General features: G+C 48.9%; 1 protein-coding gene across 1 annotated transcript; it reads left to right on the top strand.

Annotated features, from left to right (window-relative positions):
- Positions 1-4,535: 4,535 nt before the first annotated feature.
- Positions 4,536-20,889, top strand: efnb2a (ephrin-B2a). The gene is made up of 5 exons (XM_048978211.1): positions 4,536-5,409; positions 12,538-12,821; positions 18,691-18,783; positions 19,380-19,490; positions 20,269-20,889. Exons 1-5 carry the CDS (start codon positions 5,297-5,299, stop codon positions 20,673-20,675), a joined length of 1,008 nt encoding a protein of 335 aa, XP_048834168.1. The 5' UTR covers positions 4,536-5,296; the 3' UTR covers positions 20,676-20,889.
- Positions 20,890-20,949: the final 60 nt, after the last annotated feature.

Genomic DNA, 20,949 nt, shown 5'->3' with positions numbered 1-20,949 from the left:
TTTTTATTTTTTATTATTATTATTTTTTTTTAAGTCTACCGCATCCACTGATACAGGTGATCAGCTGTCAGGTAACATAAGGCAGCTTGGCTTGCAAAATTTATGGGATGATGGAAGATGTCATGGGGAGGGGGGTGGGGGGCTGTGAGGCTCAGATAGGGTACGGTGGTCACTGTTATTCCAGATTGGCGGCCAGACAGCAGGGGGCGCCATAATACACAAAGGACTGTGTTCCCACACTCCGGATGAACTTGTGGCACACATTGCTTTTTTCGTTTTTCCCCTAGAAGGATATTCCCCTCATTTTTTTTCTTTTTTTAGTATTTTTAGTGTCCGAGTCAAGGTGTCGACATCTCACAGATTACGCTCTCATCAGCACTGTTTTAAGCAAACACTGACTAATGCTTTTTGCTATGCCTTGTTTCGGGAAGAAGCGTATTTATTGTTCCACGTAATGAGGTTGATTTTTTTTAGTATTTTTTGTAATGTCAAGAATAAAAAAGTAATGTGGACAGTTTCATTTGGACGTACCAGATTAACGTTTTAGCGTAACAACGCACTTGTTACCATGATGTTATAACGAGGTAGAGTCGTCCGATCGATTAAACATCACGAAGCAGTTGTCGTTTTATCGTAAAGTTTGCAAGATGTCTCTCCATAGACGCTTTGGTGCCCGCGCCACCTCGCAGTTGCGGGCTCGGCCGGTAGGGGCGCTGTGAGGTGCGACATCGTGTCAAACGGACTGCTCCCTGCTCAGGCTTGTGTTTTTACTTTCAGCCGTATGAAAACACCATCGCCCGTCGTCCTTGTACATAGTAGCGTGCGTGTTTTTCCCCGTATAATACATAAGCCCTGCTTGTTCTTAAGCTGCCCTGGTTCAGGTAAGCATAACTAGCTGCATGGTGAAGCTGGTAAGAGGCGTCCGCGCGCGCGTGTGTGTTTGTGTGTGTGTGCGCGTGTGTGTGTGTGTGTCTGTGTGTGCGAGCGTGAGTTGTGTCGGAATGGGGGTAGGGCAGGGCTTGGGGTTACAGAAAGCGGCAGAGCGTTACTTGTGGTGTAACCTTGCGTATTCTTCCTGTTCTGGAGACTGTACATTCACTAATAAAACCCTCGACTGCGTGCCCACCATTTGTGTATTTTTTGTTTGCCTGAAATTCAATTTTATGCCCCAAAGGAATAAAAAAATAATGTCCAAACGTTCTTTGTGTCAGTACTTTATTAATTGGTCAGTTTCCATCTGCACCGTGGGATGTGGTTCCCTAATGCGCGGAGCCGCGGTGTCGCCGATGGTTCCTAAAGGAGGTTTTGCAGTCTCGCGGAGGGGATGTAAAAAGCAGACGGACGCACATCCAGGATATTCAGTGAAAGGATCCTACCTTTAAGCACAACTTGAAACGCATATAGTGAAGCTTTATGCACAATCTGTCTTGACTTTTACCAGACGCAAGCTGTATGAATACAATATGAACAGCTACACACCTACTGATAAAAATGTTTAACTAGTACAAGGTCAAAGGTTAAGCCAACAAAACATCTCAACATTCCACCTCAGACAGGCCTACTGATTAAATCTCTGCGTGTTTCAGAAATCCGGGGACTTAAATGCTCCGAATTGCTTGTAACTTTTGCCCATGCAGAAGGTATTTTTATCTTGGACAGTCGGGGAGTCGGGTCTCGTTGCAAAGGACGGGTCGGCTAGACAAGTCGTGGTTAGTCTCCGAACATTTTATTTTTTATGTTTAAACTGGATGGATGGATGTTTAAACTGTCCGCCAATCATAATTAGTGTGTTTTCAGTTAATTGTTAACTCTGGCGTTACTTATACAATATCTACAACAAACCGGCAAATAATTCCAAAATACCTTTTATCATAAAGAAAGGAACATCATTAAAATTTCACCTGTACAATAGGCCTACATGTAATGCTTCGTTGAAATTATCAAAAGACGATTTAATTGCATCTTTCATTTGACTAGTGATAGACAAGTGTGTGCTTACGGTAACTAATTTATTAAGATTGTGTTTGATCCAACAATGGCCAGTTACAGAGGAAGTCCACCACTTTACGTAGACGGAATGGGATCCACCAACTGAATAAATATTGGCAACAAAAGCTTTTACTACTTGTTTTGTTTTCTTTTCAGAAGGAAAAGTGTTTGACTTAAGATTGCGATAAGAAAAATAAATCCCAGATTGTTTGTGAAATACAAGTCAAACGCGTTAGCTTATACGTATATTAAACCAGGCCTGTTCGTACTAAGAACACTAATTTTCTTAAAAATTCATTGTAAAAACATTCCCTCCTTTCGTTAATGGAGAGCCCGGGCCGTCAGTACTCTCACTGATTAGGCCTATAGTCCGTTGCAGTCAGATTTTAAACATGCGGCTCTTTCCTAAAGTCAATTCCATAATATCTATATTATAAATTATAAATAATATATATTAATCTGTATTATATCCACAATGATAAACCATTAGTTACTTGCTTTAGATACTCTCATTTTACATGAAACAGCAAATCCTGTCGATGCATACCGAATATACAACATACGGCGAATAAGGAATGTTAACTTAAATAATTCAAAATCTTTATCCAGAATTATTATTAAGGTTATTTCATTATATAAATAGTACTCTCGTTATGATACGTTGATGTGTGTATATTTATGGATGTCTGAATGGAGCTATTATGACTCATACATAAATATAAACACGTAATACAAAAATTAAACTACGTTTAGCCGTATTAACATTATTAACATCAAAGTTGAAAACGTTCTATCTTCCGTGCTATAAATATAGAGAGGTTAAAATTATTATTATTTTTAACAACAACAACAACAATAATAATATTAATAATTATAAACCTCACTGTGATTATTACGTATGTTTTTTCTAGTGGGTCTGTTTTCCATGGCCACGTGTTTTTGACATGATCAAATAATAAAAAAAAAAATTTAATCGTCCAAATTTATGGCTTTTTAAAAATGAAAATAGTTTCTTTTCACTTTCTAACTTCCACTGAATGTGATTCACTGCCTTCGTCGGTACATATTAAGCACATACAGCTACGCGGCTGCCAGTCGCGGTAAACGCGACACAGTTCCGAGTGTTTATTGGAATTAAAGCGCTCGGAACTTCCATAATCTCCAGCGTGCGAAATCTCCTCTTTGATCTGGGCCCAAATAAACAGTAGAGTACACATTTACACCTAAATTCTCACTGACTCAATTATCTTGTTAAAACGTGGGAAACAACATTTTTTCCTGACACATTTGATGTAGTTTGCGATAACGTTCTTGCTGTATTATATTTCACACAGACTTAAGCACATAAATCGGCTGTAATTCGAATGATGTTACCGGCAATACTATTCAACTACCATACATTAATATTCTCATTTCACAGATTATACATTTTAAACTTTTCACAAAATACTTTATTTAAATTTCCCACAATTCAGTACCAATACGGAAAATTTTTGTTGTTTTTTCGTTTACCCACATATTAAATTTTGGAAATTCATTAATTAAAATAAAGTCGTAAAGAAAGTATTAGAGTAAAAGAATAACCGGATTTCAAAGTTCTATTAGAGTTACTGTAAATCTGCTTTCGAAACAACCAATACAAGATACACATTAAATAAACACCACTTTATGAACAAGTAGGCATAGAGACATACTTTGTCGATAAGTTGTGATTAAGTGTAAATGTATATTATTAAAACAAAGACAAGATGAATTGCCGAAGAAACGTTGGAATTAGCGCGCTGTAACTTACTAGCCTATAAAAGTCGCGAAACGTATTCGCAATGCATCCGCTAGTTGCCGCTGTTACCCTTTGAAAGAAATTGCCTGGTAATATGAGGCGTACCGTTGTTAGCTCAGACCACAGTAGCTGTACAACTAATCGGATTATTTTTACGTTGTTGGTTTCTTGGTTTAAAAGTATGTGTTAAATGAAAAAAGCACTTTAGTTAATGCAAAGTGACACATTTCCAATAGGCCTATCTATAACATTCAGCATACCCGCTTGTCCTAACACATTTGCCTCATTTCATTTGAAGAAATCCTGATGACTGAATATCGTTCAACGTCTGTAGGACTAATAAATGTCAATTTATAATTATTTTTCACTTGTTAAAATGGGTATTCAAAAAAAAGACGTGTGTGACTTTTATTGGCGACCCTAGGTTTCAGAACACTGTATGAAAATATTAACGTATCCTATACAATATTCCAAAGCCATGGCCTATTGAACTGAGATGCAGTGTTAATGAATTCATGCCACTGAGAGTGTTTCATCTTGCCAGTGAGTGTGTCACCGCGCTGCCCCCCGCGTCCCTTTCCATACCGTCTCTCTGGTTTGGATGCTGATTTGCGGTTGAACTGGTCGTCGAGGTCTTTGCGTTTGATTGACTGTCTTTTTTTCCCCCCATTGACTTATTGGGCCCTGGCCAATCAGGAGCGGAGTGGGCGGAGCCAGTGGGTGGTGGGGGGGGGAACTGGTCGCAAATATCCAGTCTCGCAGTCACTTCGAGTTACTTGCATGCGAGGCTCGGAGCGTTTCCCTATAGTCTCCTTTCGGCCAGCAGGTCCACGGAACCCGCACAACTCCGCAGCGGTCTTTTCCAACTGAGAAATGAGAGACGTACTCATGAGAACTAATATCTGAATTTAGTTAATTTATTTTCGTTCATTTCTCATTCATCATCATTATTGCATTTCTCCATTTTAGAATTATTTTAATGATTTTTGTAGCTAGCCAAAGGAATTAAAAGCTTTGGTCTTCTATCTGCTGCTATTCTTGGAGAAACCATGCCTTTGGATTGATACCTCCTTTTTTTGCAATTGCTGGACAAACGGGGGATTATTTTGTATCACGCATCGATGTACGAGGGAGAATGCATCGATGAGAGTCGCTCTGAACCGAGGAATGTGTTTCCTTCATGTTGGAGCAGTGAGGAGAGGCAGCGCCGCTTCGTCTGAATGAAAAGACTCCCGTTTCTCCTTCTCCTTGTGCATTCAGGACGGGATTTGGATCTTTCGCCGTGCGTGGGATAATTCTGCGCTCGGCAAACGCGATCTCTTTTCAGCCGCGGTGGGACTAACTCCAAAAAAGTCGCTTCGCGTGGATCATTTGCATTTGATTTATCAAATCTTCTGGCCCCGATCAGGATTACAGATTTGAGTTTTGTTGCCGATTACCCCAGACGCTCGATTAGACGAGACGCAGTTGCTTTATTATAATAATTATTATTATAATTATTCTCCTTTCGCTTTGGTGAAAGCAATAATGGGGGATGCGATGTGGAGATACTATTTTGGAGTTATGGTTTTTGCTTGCAAGGTGAACCTGCCCAGTGCGGCTATTTTAGAGTCTATCTACTGGAACACAACGAACACGAAGTAAGTACGCTTAACATCCTTCACCCTGTTTATTCAAGCATGCCCATATTTCCAATTAAGATCCGTTTATTCAAACATCGATCAGTGATTTCCGAGACAGTGCTAATGTAAGAAGTGTCCGGGTAATTGCCATTGTTATTATTGTGTATTTCAGCATTTATCATTAATACTGAGGTAAATTATTGAGTTTAAATGGCATATCAAGTGCCTTAACTCATGGCCCTGCTTGGCCTATCCCGGGAGGTCGTTTGATTCTAACCCGTCGGCGGTGCTCAGCTAGGACATAAAGAACAGTGGATAATTTTTTTTTCAAAAAAAATAAAATAAAATAAAAAATATATATATGTGGGTGAAGGGCGCCCTCCACCTTATATATATATATATATATATATATATATATATATATATATATATATAGACGCTCAGTGCATGCTGTATACCTCTCGAGTCAGTTGGATTTGCAACCAGACCTTGGCTGCCTTATTCACCTCAGTCGGCCTGAATAATATAAAAGTGACCGCTCTAATTTTCAATGTTAAAATCCTTATAAACTGCAGTTTATCTCAGTGCTTTCTGATTACTTATAATAGTGAGATCATCAATAGGCCTGCAATACAAGCAGTAATAAATCACTTCTCTTTGAACGAGCTGTAAAGTGTACATTAGGAGTAATTGTGTTTAATTACACATAAATTATATATTGTTGTTGACGTATTTTAATTAAAACGGCAGCTCGACTCTTTTATGTTTAGTTTAGGTTTTTTTTACGACAGATATTTTCTTAATCTTATACGCCTACGTAGTGAAGTTTATTTTGCTTTTCCTTTGCGATGGCTATTTTTCTGACTATAGTTTAAGTGGCTATTTTTAACCGGACCAGTACCGGGGCCTAGCTACACTTAAGTTTTACAGTGTTTGGCCCAAAGCAGACTAAAGTATCCCTGCAGATTTTGCGCATTCATTTCCCACTGAAATTGTTCGTGCAAATGCAGAGGGACCAAAGACTGAAATGCAAAGGTTTCTGGTGTTAATATTTTTCGCATTCCTAGTTGTGGCCGCATCTGCAGAGGCAGGTACATGATGAATTGCTGGCGGCCACATGCGGAGCGGGTGTCCGGACTCACACAGGCGCCCTTCACCCACAGGGCATACGAGTCCCACCGTTCTTCGCACCTAAAACTCAAGCAACATCTGCAAAATTTCACTCCCATATTACTAATCAGCCATAATAACTCTATTATGTTCGAATTTTGTTTTGTATTATTTGTCAGAAGGGAGTGGGGCGCTTATTAAGCGCCCCGGCCCTACGAAACTTACAAAGGGCAGAAAGCAGAGTGTCAGAGGGCCGGTCCGTGTTCACACTATGGTTCTGATGGTTTTATATGGTGACACCTTTTATAACGCCTAACTATAGCACGCTTTTGCGTGACGGGCCGGCCCTTGCCAAAAGGCTCCAGCGATGCCCCGGTAGCTGCCGCTTTTTCTGCGCTGGGCTCCGCTAAGGTGCGCCCCCCTGCCCCCCTCCCTCCGCGGGAGCTTTTTACGGCCGCTACTCCGTCGTCCTTCACATCCCCGCAAGCGGCTCGGTTTTAGGCCAGTCTAATGCAAAATGTCACAAGAAAAAAAATGCTTCTGAACTTGCAGAGAATGTGCATTTTTAATCGGATTAATTGTTACTTTATTAAAGATTATCCGAGGAGAACCCGCGCATTCAAAGCAATCTGATATGCTGTCGACGTACGTATTATTATTTAGAAATAAATTAGGAGACATCTAGGCTCTTCTTTGTGGTTTTTTGTTTGCGGCATAGACGCACGGTTGCCATTCCCAATCTGCTGGAAGGATGCGGCGGAGCGATGAGGTGCCGCTATCAGATCATTCTTTCTCAGGCAGTCGGGGGGCGGAGGAGAGCCGGAGATTGGCGAGAACATGCGGGCAAGCCGTGCGGGGAAGAAGCGCTGCGGGCTCGCCGGCGTTACGGAAAATACGGCGTTTATGCAAACGCACAACCATGCTGTACTTCTTCATTTTTTGTTAATTTAACCACATTACAGCATCAGAATGGCCCAATTTTAACTAAAAATGATATAAAAAAATATAAAAATGATACAAGGTAATATAACAAATGTAATACGTAGCCTATATTATAGTATAATTCTATAATTATATTTAAAACTATATTAGATGTTTTTTAAATCGTTTCTTCATATTACTCGGCCGACTACGCAAAGTTTTCCCAAGTACATTTATTACAGGTGCATTTATTATTTAATAATGTAAGTTCCTGGAGTACAAATATATGTATCTCTTCGGACTTATTTTAAATTACAGATCCTCTGCTACTGAGTGGTCTATAATGTTGCCATTTTACATGGCACTCTGTCCATCTGGCGTCGAAGGCCTCGCCTCTTCAGCGTCTCTTTTTCTCAGAAGGCGTGTGACCGCGAAAAGCGGGGCCGTGCTCCCATCCCAGGTCACATTCCTGCCGTCCCATCTGAGGTGATGGACGTGCTACATTGTTCATTTGTGTGAAATCGATACCTGCCATGGACACTATTGTTCAGGAAAGGTTAAAAGCACCCTATTGTCGAGCCTTTGTCTCCTTAATGCGTCTTGCGGTCGTGAAGGAAGAGTGTTGTAGTTGGAAAGACGATCAACTTCTGTTAGTGCTGTTTTACGCACGTATATGTTCTTAAATGTGACTGTAATGCGATTCGCTGGTGTAGCAGAATTTGCTGTCGCGTTAAGTGTCCCATAAACACCAGTATAGATTATGCTCTGACACAGTGTTAGCGTCCCGCTAATGTCTTGTTCGGCAGTAATTTTCCCAGTGGTTAACCTGTTTCTTCTTCACTACCACTGTTTCTACATTTTGTTTAACAACATAACCCCCATCCCCTCCCCGTCTTTGCTCTGAAAAAAAAAGCAGTAGGTGAAAGTAAACCCCACGGAGCCCCCCAGCTACCGTATTTGCTTTCACAGTTAAAGTTTACGGACCTTCTGGGGGAGCAGTGTGGCTCCCGCTCGGTGCAGCCGGAGAAAGGCCTTTGTTGCCTTGATTTTTGCCTTAACCCAGTGCGTGTGCTTTGAGAGCTGAGCCCCCGGTAATCTGTTTTGTAGCTGGGTTTCAGAAACAAAGGCCAGGCCCGCCTAACACATTTCATTTAAAGGGAATGTACCCCCCCTGACTCGGGTGTAGTTCATTAGGAGATTACATAGCATACAGCCCCCTTTGTGACTCTGATGGTGCACAGGGATTCAGATCTGCTTTGAGTACGGGGGGGTGGCAGTGTTGGTGTGGCGGAGGGGTGCTCTGAACCCCCCCAGGGACAGCAGACAGTCTCATTGGTCCTGTAAAACGACCCCCCCCCCCCATGGTGTAATTGTTCTATAACCCTGTCTCCTTATTTTACAAGAGGCGAGTGGCAGGACTTCGAATTGAGGGGGGGTGTTCAGGAGAAAGTTAAAGTCTGTTTTTCATGCAATTTGCAAGAAGGTAGTTGGCTAAAAGAGATTGTTCCCCATGGAAACGGGTAGAGAGGGAGCTGCCACTCCAGCCTGCATATCAGCTTGGGGGGTATGTGGTGGGGGGGGCGGCAGTAAAAGGAAGACAGAGAGTGTGCAGCCAGAGAGACCCAAATGCCTTGGCCCCGGGGTTATTGTGCCGCAGCGGGAGAGAGAGCCTTACAGGCCAGCTACAGGGAGAGGGCCGCTCACAGGGCCCCCGCCTCCCCCAGGGCCAGGGCCCACGAGGGGGATGCAGGGGAGGCCGGTAAGCAGTTACAGGGAGAGGGCCGCTCACAGGGCCCCCACCTCCCCCAGGGCCAGGGCCCACGAGGGGGATGCAGGGGAGGCCGGTAAGCAGTTACAGGGAGAGGGCCGCTCACAGGGCCCCCACCTCCCCCAGGGCCAGGGCCCACGAGGGGGATGCAGGGGAGGCCGGTAAGCAGTTACAGGGAGAGGGCCGCTCACAGGGCCCCCGCCTCCCCCAGTGCCAGGGCCCGCGAGGGGGATGCAGGGGAGGCCGGTAAGCAGTTACAGGGAGAGGGCCGCTCACAGGGCCCCCGCCTCCCCCAGGGCCAGGGCCCGCGAGAGGGATGCAGGGGAGGCCGGTAAGCAGTTACAGGGAGAGGGCCGCTCACAGGGCCCCCTCCTCCCCCAGGGCCCCATCCTCCCCCAGGGCCAGGGCAGTGCCGCCTGCAGCGCTTCTACCTGCTAATTTACAGGAAGAGAGTGTTTTCGGTGCAGTGAACAGGGCAATGTCAGCCGTTTTCCTGCCAGTGTAATCTGCGTGAAGCCTGAAGGTCCGGTATATGTGATTGGTGTTGTTTTTTGTTGGTGTTTGTTAAAATCTGGGACTGGCTAACATTGTGGTGCGGTGGGATGGTAGTTGGGTCATGATTCTCCGGCAGCAGACTTGTTGGTCTGGGTCCCTTGTTGTCCAGCAATATCAGCAAGAGAAAACTGACATGTAACAGAAGAGATATCAGGTGACTGTTAGCCCCCCCCAGTGTGATCTGGGTCATATGTTCATGCCAGACAAAGCTGAACGTTTTCCTGCTCCCTGTTCCTCCTTGGGGGGGGGGGGCATTCGGATGCGACCACCTCCCTCTCCCCACTCTTTCGCTCTGTTCATGTTCTGCATTTTAAGCCAGTCAACATACAGGCAAATCACTCTGTTAGTGGTGCCTTAAATAGCATTTTTAGGCCAAACCAAAAACAAACATGTTAATGAGCTGAAAAAAACGAAAGTTTTTTTTTCTTCATTTGTCTGGAGCAGGACAAACCTGTGTTACTCGTTCGAGCCGATCAAATTAAAGAGTAATAAATCCAATAATGTCCTCATTACGGCAAGTGTTTGCATGTTAACTGCCAAGTTGGTGCTGATGGCTTCGCCCCTGCCGGCTTTTCTTCTCTGGCCTGGAATATTTATGACCTCCGTTGGGGGCTGGGGGTTTGGGTTGATTGCATTTCTACCAGGGGTTAAAGCAATAATGCTTGCATGAGAAAGAGACCAGCTCGTGTTCTCTAACCCCCCCTCCCAGCTACTGCTCCCACATAGACAAACTAACCAATCATGTATTCTCTTTCCTTTTTGCTTAAGTGAAGGGGGGGGGGGGGTGGGCAGCATCGATCGCGTCTATCCACCGCCTGGCGTGTCGGCCTCGGAGTTTATGGTCAGGCGAGTTGCCCCCGTGACCCGGGTGTGAGGTACAAAGGCCCGCCGGCAGACATCAAACAGGTTTCCTAACCGCTCTCGCTCTGCCTCACTTTTATGTTTTGCGATTAAATCGGCTTTCCATATCGATGCCACCCGCTGATAGGTCATAGGTGCGATGGAGCAGCTCAATTCGGCGACGTCGCCTGAGTATGCGGGTCCACAGTGTACTGTGTGTCAACCAGCGATTGTCAGCAGAGCCTAGCCATCCTTTGAAATGTGTGTGTGTGTGAAAGATGTCCCATTACACTAACACACAAGGCCAGACAACTTCCTCATATAGAAACTGAGATTAAATCAGGACATGAAAGAATGGACAGGGTACATGGCCGGGAGTAAGAGAGGGACTCACGTACGCAAACAGACACACACACACACACACACACGCACATGCACACATGCTTGCCGGGCAGCAGACACAGAGCAGCATGCACCGATAGCATCTCCGCGGCACGCCTGTCCCTCTCTTTGATTTTGCAGCCAGAGACCGCGGCAAGAATGAAGAATAGCTGGATATGTGTGTGTGTGTGTGTGTTGGGAGGGCATCGTTTCACTGTGGGAACATCCATGGACATGTCTGTACTGCCCCCCTCCTTCCCTCGTTTAGTGTGGCTCCGGTTGAGTAGTGTTGATGAGCTTGGCAGATGGCGCCCCCATTCTCTAGCCCCTCTGAACTGCGGCGGTGACCCCGTCTGCCGCCGCTGTAGCCTGCATCACCTGCGTCCGCTGCCCGTCTGTCTGGGCTGCGAGCAGGCTGGCAGGGAGCTCCTCAGCCATGCGTGTGCGTCTGTGCATGTGTTTGTGCTCCTGTACCATGCAGATTGGTCACGTACGGCGTCTGTATGCATCGACGCCTCGTAGCAGCTGCCTGGCTGCACGATTCGCTGTCCAGCGTTAACACCTGCATTACTGCCTCCACGGCCCCATCGCAGGTCGGGCCACGCCCCTAGAGGTCGCAGTTCGAGTGCTGGGCGTCATGCCAGATCACATAATCTCACGGTGCTCAGGCAAACAAACAAACAAAGGAGATATTTATGTTTCATGAGGTCATTCTTTTTATTGCGGCCTCGTATCCGCTGGTCGCCCCAGGCCCGGGGGGGAAGGGGGCTGCCTCTGCTTTGGTGGGTGTGACCCAGAACTGTGCTGTAAAGCGAGGTTGTAAAGACCAGTGCTGCTCGGGTGACCCCCCCCCTCCACCGTCCAGGGATGAACGCACCCCAGTAGACTAATAAGAACACCGGCTGATATCTAGTGGCTCCTTATTTTGTAACTGGAAAAAGACAAAAGGGCAATGACAGTTTCTTGATGTGATTCAGCACCATCGTTTTTACGGAGTTTAATTAGCTACGTAGTCATACCGTGGCCAAGGCTTGTCGCAAAGCCTTTGAACTGGGTTTTTTGCATGAAATTGTGTTTTTCCTGCTTATAGCATTTTTCAGTACGCGGGGAGAGCAACAGGCAGGGAGATATGGGGTGAACAGACAGACGGACTTAGAGGCTGACAGGCTTGCTGAAACTCCAAGGGGGGTATCTGGTGGGATCCTGAATCCCGAATAAATAAATTTGAGCATTGTTGGGAATAATTATAGCTCGTGCTTAAAGACGTGTCTGTTTAAATTCTTTTAGTTGTTGTGCTGGCTTTACGTAATGGGTAGGGCTAATTAGTTCTCATTACTTTTCTGGAACCGTATCCTGTTCTGCCAGGACATGCAGGAACACCTGTATTGTGCTAAAGCCATCTAAACAGCCCGAAAGACACATTGCTGTTTGAAAGCTGCTTATTAACATCAGTTAAAACGCCCCAACGCCACCATCCTTTTATGAAGTAACTAAGTGCCTCTTTGCTCTCTCCTCCCCTCCTCTCCGCCTCTATCTCTCCCTCTCTCCATCTCCCTCTACTTCCTGCCCAGGTTCGTGCCGGGACAGGGGCTGGTGCTGTACCCCCAGATCGGGGACAAGATGGACATCGTGTGCCCCCGGGGGGAGGGCGGGCAGACAGAAGGGGTGGAGCTTTACAAACTCTACATGGTGGAACGGAAGCAGCTGGAAGCCTGTGCGGTCACGGAGGCGGACACACCTCTGCTGAACTGTGACAAGCCTGACCAGGACGTTAAGTTCACGCTCAAGTTTCAGGAGTTCAGCCCCAACCTGTGGGGCCTGGAGTTCTTCCGGGGAAAAGACTACCACATCATCTGTGAGTGCCTCTCTCTCCTGCTTCATTGGCCCGTTTTCCCTCAGCACTTTTTCTCCCTACATCTTCAGGATCCTGCTCTTGAACTGTCATGCCACCCTGGTGCTGCCCTGTCCCACTTCTGTTGCTCGGCCGTGCCCCCCTCCCTTTTGCTGAGCCGTACCATCTATGTAGCAGACCCGGGGGTGGTACGGACCAAACCATTGGCGCGGGGGCCTGTGGTGGCGGGACAGCACGGACAGGGCCATCTGTGTCAGCGAGCATATTGGTCGTTTCCTGGGCGGCGATGGGGGGGGGAGGTGGGTCTCTGCGTGTTTGGACGGTGAGCAACTGTGGAGACAGGTAGTGATGTAGGGCGGAGGCCCGAGGGTATGTGCGACCTTGCTGAAAATGGGGGGGCAGGACATCTTTATAATGCCTGGAAGTTCGGGGGGGGACTCACTTTGCCAAAGACGATACTGTCTCACTGGCTGCCCGCTTTGTCCAATGAGGGCACAGGGCTGCAGTCACATGACCGCTGCGGCGCAGTTCCGCCATGGCTGCGCGTCCCGCCTGGCGACAGAAGCAGTTAGCGCCTCCTGTCTTCCTCGCCCCCCCGTCACGCCGCAGATGGAAAACTGGCAAACATTTCCCTCACGCCCTCTATCTGTTAGATAGAAAATGCAGTTATGGGGCACAGGGGGTGGGGCAGGAGATTATTATAAAAAAGTATTTTTAGTACATGTGTAAGATTAAACAGAAGATGCTCTGCTTCTCTCTGTTTCTGATTCTCTGTTTTCTTGTTTGGGGGGGGGGGGCATTTTCCTGCTGGTGGGGTGGGTCGTTGACTGAAACACAGTACTGCCCACGGCTTTGAAAATCTTTCTGCCTGTCTTGGAGCTCGTGCTGCCAAGTCAGACCCTCAGCACAGGTGTGGGGGGGTGGCAGGCTGGGGGGGCGGTGGCGGTGTGCCCTGAGGCGCAGCGAAAGCTGAGGATTTGCCCTGCGGTTCATCTGCCGGCACAGGACAGTCGTCTGTGCCTGCGGGGAACTCTGCAGTGGGTCGGGAGGGGGGGGGGGGGGCATGACGGTGCCCCCCACAGCCCGACACAGTCAGCTCTGTGTTCAGGGAAGTCATTTTCCCGGTTGCTCAGCAAGCAAGGAGCGACGCTGGGACTGCTTCTGACTGCCCCCCCCCACCCCCCACCCCCGCACACTGGTGTGCTTAATGGATTAATGGATTTAATGCTGATTTAGCTGCTCACCCACCAGTCAGCTATGCCGTTAGCCACAGATGCGTCGTGAAAAGAAAAACCAGGCAGGTAAATGGCGCCTTTGGCCGTGTGGAACGCAGTCTGTCCTTACGGCGCCCCCCGCAGGCGGCTTCACATGCACGGCTGGTGTCATTATTTCAGGCTGCCAGGCTTCCAGCCGGGAGCACAGAGAAAGAGGGCACTATCTAAATAGTCCCTGTCTGTGTGCCAGTGGCCCAGAGTTCTCTTAAAACTGCCACACAGGATTCGGGCCTTTTAAAAAAAAATGCTCGCGGGTCCTGTAGGAGAGATGGGGGCGCATGTCGGCATTTCCGGACCGGCCCAGTAAATTCCCCCAGCCGTTTGACGGCATGTTTTTTAGATTATCTGCGGATCCCCAACCGGGATGGGACTGGGGGTGGGGCTGAATGTCAGGGTGGGGTCCCGGAGTTGCGCCGACGGTCCAGCCTGCGGGCTCCACTGTCGCTGCGAATTAGGCTGTCCGGCACTGAGCGGGCGCTAACCGGCTCGTAACCTCGGCGCCATGGCGATGCCTTCACGCTTCACGGGATGCTCAGGGGGTAATTACTGCATCGTTAATATCATCGCTCCATCTGTCTCCCCCTGCACGTCCTCCTTCACCCTCATCTCCGTCTCCCCGTTCTCCTCCCGTCCGGCTCACCGGCCGCCGTGTGTCTATGGTTTCCATGCCATTTCCCGCGCAGATGTGAGCAGCTCAAGGTTGGGCGAATTCTGTAAGTGACCGAAAACGTAATGAAAGAAGTAATGGCTGAGCGGACTGCGCTCTTTCTGGGAGGAGCCAGGGGTCGACCACGGCCGTGACGACGCTCACGTTATTTAGTTATATGCAGAAGATTGCGTTCTTGTTAAGGTGTCTGGTTGTGTTTCTGGGTCATTCTCATTCTGCAGTGTGTGTCTTGGTTTGAGTGCAGAGTTTACATACACATACCAACACATAAATACACTCTCTGGCAGGCACAAACACACACTGCGCAGGGGGCGGGGCCTCAGTGGTGGGTGTCGCCATACACGGGCATCTCCAGGGCTGTTTCATTAATCTTGAATGACAGGGATTGTTTGCCTGTTTGTTTTGGAAAGACCCCCCCCCCCACAGAGTGGCGTCATGACACAGGAGGCGTGCTCTCTGCCATGGTGGTGAGGGTGTGGGAACTATCCAGAATGGGATGGGGGGCGGGTGTGTGCGACTGTCCGAGCGAATGGGGGTGTCTCTGTAATAAGGCAGGGAGGCGTCAGCGCCGCGGTGTGACCTACACCCAACGCCATCCTCCGCAGGACAGCCACTCCCTGTCTTTCTCCCTCTCCCCCCTCATTCTTCCTCTCTTTTCTTAATCCCTCTTCTTTTTCTTTTCTCCTCCCTTCCTCCCTCTCCTTCTTTTCTTCCTCTCCCCCTTTACTCCTTCTCTCCTGTCTCCCTCTTCTCCTCCCATTTCCTCTCGTCTCCCTCACTCTTCCTCTTTCTATTCTCTTCCCCCCTTTTCCTCCTTCTTCCCTGTCCTCTTTCCTCTTCCTCCCTCTCTCCTCTTTCTTCTCTTCCTCCTTCTCTCCCCTCTCCTCTCTTCACCTCTCCATCCCACCACCGGTCACAGTGCCACCCCGGGTCCAGTCTCTGTCTCCCCGTCTCATCCGAGGACCAGAACATTCCGATCACGGGCCGCACGCCTGACCTCCGCCGTCCTCGCCTGTCACCGGCACTCTCGGGGGAGGAGTTTGAGGTGCTGTGGCTCGTTCCAGCCTGAGCGCATGGAAAGGCCATTCTGCCGTTTGCGCCTGTCGGCTGCAGTCCTATCTCAACACCCACCAGCCTGCGCATTTCATTCTTCATATTCCGGGGCTGGGAATGAATCTCATACACACACACACACTCACTCACGCAGACACACACAAACACAAACGCATGCACTTTCACATATTGTGAAATAAAAGGTTTGTGTTCCTATATTAAGGATGGTTTGGTCCCAGAGGTACTGAGCGAGGTGGGCATGGGGCGGGGGGAGGTTGGGGCTGAGGGATGTTGGGGGCGGGCTGTGCTGGTATCATGGGACCAGGGTGGATGTTCAGGAAGGGGAGGAGTTTGGAGAGTGTCTCAGTTGCTCTGGATGCTTCTTTTGTGTTTGTGTGTCACTGCAGTGTGTGTGTGTGTTACTGCAGTGTGTGTGTGTGTTACTGCAGTGTGTGTGTCACTGCAGTGTGCCTGTGAAGGAGAGCTCACAACTGGCTTTGGGAGTATGTAGGTCTGTGTGTGTCAAAGCCATGTCTGTCTGTGGGTTTGTATTTACACATTGTGGGGACTAAATAGCCTGTTACTTTTTAGTTTATGTGGACATTTTCCAGGTCCAATATAAACTTCAGTTTTATAAAAAAAATCTGTGACTGCAATCAAAAACCTAAAATAGCCAAAAGTCTTGTATTTTGTTTGGATCCTTATGGATATGATTAGGGCTGGGTAGGGGTTTGGGTTATCAGTTAGGGTTAGGCTTTTGCCCATAGAAAAAGTCTCCACAATGACAGCAATGTACGAACTGTGTGTGTGTCTGTGTATATCTGTGTGTGTTACGTGACAAGGAACTCACAAGTGGCTTTGGGACTGTGGTAGTCTGTGTGTAAGTACATGAGAACATAAGAAATTTACAAATTTACAAGCTCGTTTGGGAAGAACTTAACTAATAGCTCAGAGTTGATAAAAGCTCTGATTTAAGGGAACCCAGAGTTTTAGCTTGAACTACATGAACAGGAAGACTATTTCATACTCTAACTACACGCTGTGTAAAGAAGTGTTTTCCCAAATTCAGTTTATGTGTATGTCTGCCTGTCACTGCAGTGTCTCTGTCACTGCAGTGTCTCAGTGTGAGTCTATGTGTCACTGCAGTGTCTCTGTGTGAGTCTCTGTCACTGCAGTGTCTGTGTGTGAGTCTCTGTGTCACTGCAGTGTCTGTGTGAGTCTATGTGTCACTGCAGTGTCTCTGTGTCACTGCAGTGTCTCTGTGTGAGTCTATGTGTCACTGCAATGTCTGATTGTGTGTGGATTTGTGAAAACAACAAACATAAGCCTTTAAAGGAGATTTCATATTCTTGCTCCCATTCGTTTGCAGCCCCTGAAAGTCAGTCTGCATTCTGGGGAGGGTTAGGGATGGAGAGAGAGAGTGGCAGAGAGAGAGAGAGCGAGAGCTGCAGCTGTCTACACAGCGACCAGCCGCAGCACAGAGAGACCAGCCGCTCTGTGTTCCTCCTGGAGAATGCTGTGCCGTCCATTAAAATGCACCTCACATGTAACTCCACGTGGCCACAATGGGGGCAGCAGCAGAGGGCACCGTTCGCAGGGGGTTTTACAGCTGGCTGATGAACACTTGTTTATAAAAACCCTCTTCCGGTTGAATAAAGATGGAGGAGACGAAAGAAGAGACGCACCGGGAATTCTGGGTAGGGAGCATGCAGGGTGGCAGCCAACCCCAAGGCTGAATCTCATTAGAGCCGTGTCAGTGATCTGATGGAGCTTGGGACTGCTGCCGGCTGGGGGGCACTAGGTGGTGGAGCTGTGGAAGGGGCGGAGCCATTGCAGGGGGGTGCAGCACATGGCCTGGGCTCACATGACTGTTGCTCCCAGACCCCCCCTCCCTCAAACCCAAACTGCCCCCTAGGAAAGCAATATTTTCCATTTTTTTGGGTGATTTTTACGTTGTATTTTTTTTAAAGCCGCTAATAATACCCCTGATGCACATTTATCCACGGGCCTGTGAAATATCCCTAACTCTTCTAGCCCCTGTTTCCTTGCCCGCGTTCCGCACTGGTGTAAAAATTAACCCACCCCCCGGGACAAGATGACGGATACCGCGGTGAGGAATTTCCCATGTCCGCCCTGCTCCCCCCATTCACTGTCCTGCTCACTCCCCGGGATGCTTCATTACGGTTAGTCGTATTATAGCTGCCGTCCTTGGGGGTAATTCAGTAGGGGGGTGGGGGGCGGCTGCAGGACCGTCAGCTTTCCATGGTCCAGTGTGGGATACCATTGGAGGGGGCTGTTAAAGAGGGAGCTGAGCATGGCTCTGTGTCTGTGTGTCAGTGTGCGAGCGGGCATGCTCACACCCACGTCTTTGTGCCCGCCGGTCTCGCCTCCCGGCCAGCTCTCACACTCCCCAGACAGCCATTACGCTCCCCTGTCGCTCCTGGGTGAGACCGGCTGTGGCTTTGGTCCCCTGAGCAGGCCCCACTGGCGGGACGCCCTCCCCCAGTGTCCGGCCCACTTTGGCTGCCCCTCGCGTCCCCCTCCCAGCCCCCCTGGCACCCTCTCTGGACTTACTGCTGATGAGGTGTGTGGAATACATTTAAGTCCAGCTGCGGCTTTGCTGTCCTCGTCTCCCCTCTCAGAGAGGAGAGGCCCGTCCGCTGGTCTGGCTGCCCACTCCATCCATCCATCCATCCATCCATTCCTCATTCTTACATGCGTTTTCTATTATGCTCATTGAAGCACACACAATGAGGTTTGATTTCTCTCTGTGAGGCCCTTCTTGCGGGGGGAGGATTTGATCCCTGTCCCGCTCTGTCTGTCCCTTGTCGGCTGTAACCACGAGCTTGACCCCCGCCTGTCCCCTCCTGTCCCGCAGCCACGTCCAACGGCACCATGGAGGGCCTGAACAACCAGAAGGGGGGCGTCTGCAAGACCAAGTTCATGAAGATCACCATGAAAGTTGGCCAGAGTGAGTACAGTCTGTTGGCACACATCACCGCGAGTCTTTCTGTTGCTGCTGACAGTGTCAATGTTGGGAACATCGCTTATCACAGAAAGCAGAGTACAAACGGCTCTGAGCCTGTACCTATGTACATCTGCTATTTTGTCTGGACTCGCAAAGGCACTTTGATAGCAGACCCTGATTCCTAAAGCCGTTTTGGAGGCTTTCGGTTTGATTCTCCCAGGCCAGTTCTCATTACTCTGCTGGCTTCCCCAGCTGCCTCGAATGCGCAAGCGCGCAGGCTGCATCTTTCACGCCTTTGTCGTTGAGTCGCTGCATGTAGAGACGGCTCCTGCACGCGTCACATGTGTAATCCAGGTGTGACTGATACTAAACAAATATGTACATGGTTTCCCAACATCCGTATGCTGGCGAGGCAAGTGCCAGGGATATTCCCGTATGGTCACCCCATGATCTCCCCAGGTATAGCCTCGTGTTTATTCAACGATAATTAATGACTCGACTAGCCCTCGTCTCCACGGTGACACCCACAGGTGGGGTTGGGGAGCGCCCCTAATCATCAGAAGGGTGTCTGATGTGTCCCTGTCACTTACGTGCTGCAGGTCCTTCAGACAAGACGCCAACCAAAGACAACCCCACCAGATACCCTCCAGACAATGAGGAGGGCAACGGCAAGGACCACAGAAACTCAATCAACACAGACGGCAGCCACGGTATGTGGGAATCACCTCCAATCACATGCATGGTTTTGCCAAATTCCGTGGTGTCATCTAGTCCAATGTGCATCATGTGCTTAGATCAAAGGTACAACTGCGGTCTAGATCTGAACACGGGGTCGTCTGCTTTTACTCGCTCCCAGGCTCAGCAACCCAGCCCAGAATGGCTGAAAGATTCACGCTGTAAGCAAAGTCAAATCGATCACAGTATCTTGGCATGGCTCGGCCAGGTTTAGTGGCTATAGGCAGCCGCAGAGCCGTCCACATTTGGGAGAGCGGTTTCTCAAGAGCGCCCTGGGGTTGTGGAACCCCCTCCGGTTCCTAGGAGAACCGTGAGTCTTTCTTATCTTTCTTACATAGCAGTGATGGAATGGAGGGAAAAAAGAGAAAAACCCGATTTGGGAAATGGAGTCTGCTCCAGCCCCAAGCTTTCCTGCTCTCCTTTAGGTTTCCTCATGATCAGTCGCATTGGCAAAGGCGGGAGCCGTGTGCTGTGGAGACATCCTCATCATACTGCTCGCACAGCCCTGCCCTCCGGCCCCCCGGCCCCCCGGCCAGCCACCCGCTGCTCCACACGCACACAGCCGCCGTGTTTGTGTGAAGCCCGCTTCCCTGTTGCCTTTCATCACGGCGGCCAGCTCTGTTATTCGCACCTCGCTTTTATACCAGCAGACATTTGCCTTTTAGGCACCAGGGATCTGACTTACCTACACTTCAGGGGGGCCGCCCTGCTGGATTTTGGTGACGCTGACATCATTTCTTTTGCCACCTCCAGGCACCACAGTGGAGGACGACAACGTGGACAACTCGGATGGCAAATCTTCGAGCGTCATCGGTTCAGAGGTGGCACTCTTCGCCGGCATCGCCTCGGGCAGTGTCATCTTCGTTGCCGTCATCGTCATGTTGGTCCTGCTGTTGCTCAAATACCGGCGGAGACACCGGAAGCACTCGCCACAGCATGCAGCCGCGCTCTCACTTAGCACGCTGGCCTCGCCAAAACGCGGTGGCGGCGGTGGCAACAACAACGGCTCGGAGCCTAGCGACATCATCATCCCGCTCAGGACTGCTGACAGCGTTTTCTGCCCGCACTACGAGAAGGTCAGCGGGGATTACGGACACCCAGTCTATATAGTGCAGGAGATGCCGCCTCAGAGCCCGGCTAACATCTATTACAAGGTCTGAGATCCACCAGAGACACCTGTGGGTGGCCCATGTCCTTGTGTGTTTTCTTAGTATTATTATTATGGTTATTAATACGATATAAATGATCACGATTCCGGAAGAACTCCTAGTTCGCTGCTCAATGGGTCAGGGCTCCCCCTGGTGGCCCCGTGTTTTGTGCACTAAGACTGACGTCGCGGAATTGCCCGGCGGAGCGGCTCGTTGGGGGAGTGGGGGGGGGGGAGGGGGGCAATGGACGCGCCGGAATGGAGCGTGGAGTCTGGACAGACGGAGA

This window comes from Brienomyrus brachyistius, chromosome 16 (genome assembly GCF_023856365.1).
Source record: "Brienomyrus brachyistius isolate T26 chromosome 16, BBRACH_0.4, whole genome shotgun sequence".
Taxonomy (NCBI): domain Eukaryota; kingdom Metazoa; phylum Chordata; class Actinopteri; order Osteoglossiformes; family Mormyridae; genus Brienomyrus; species Brienomyrus brachyistius.
Note: the sequence above shows the minus strand (reverse complement) of the source record. Positions and strands in the feature narration are given on the sequence as shown.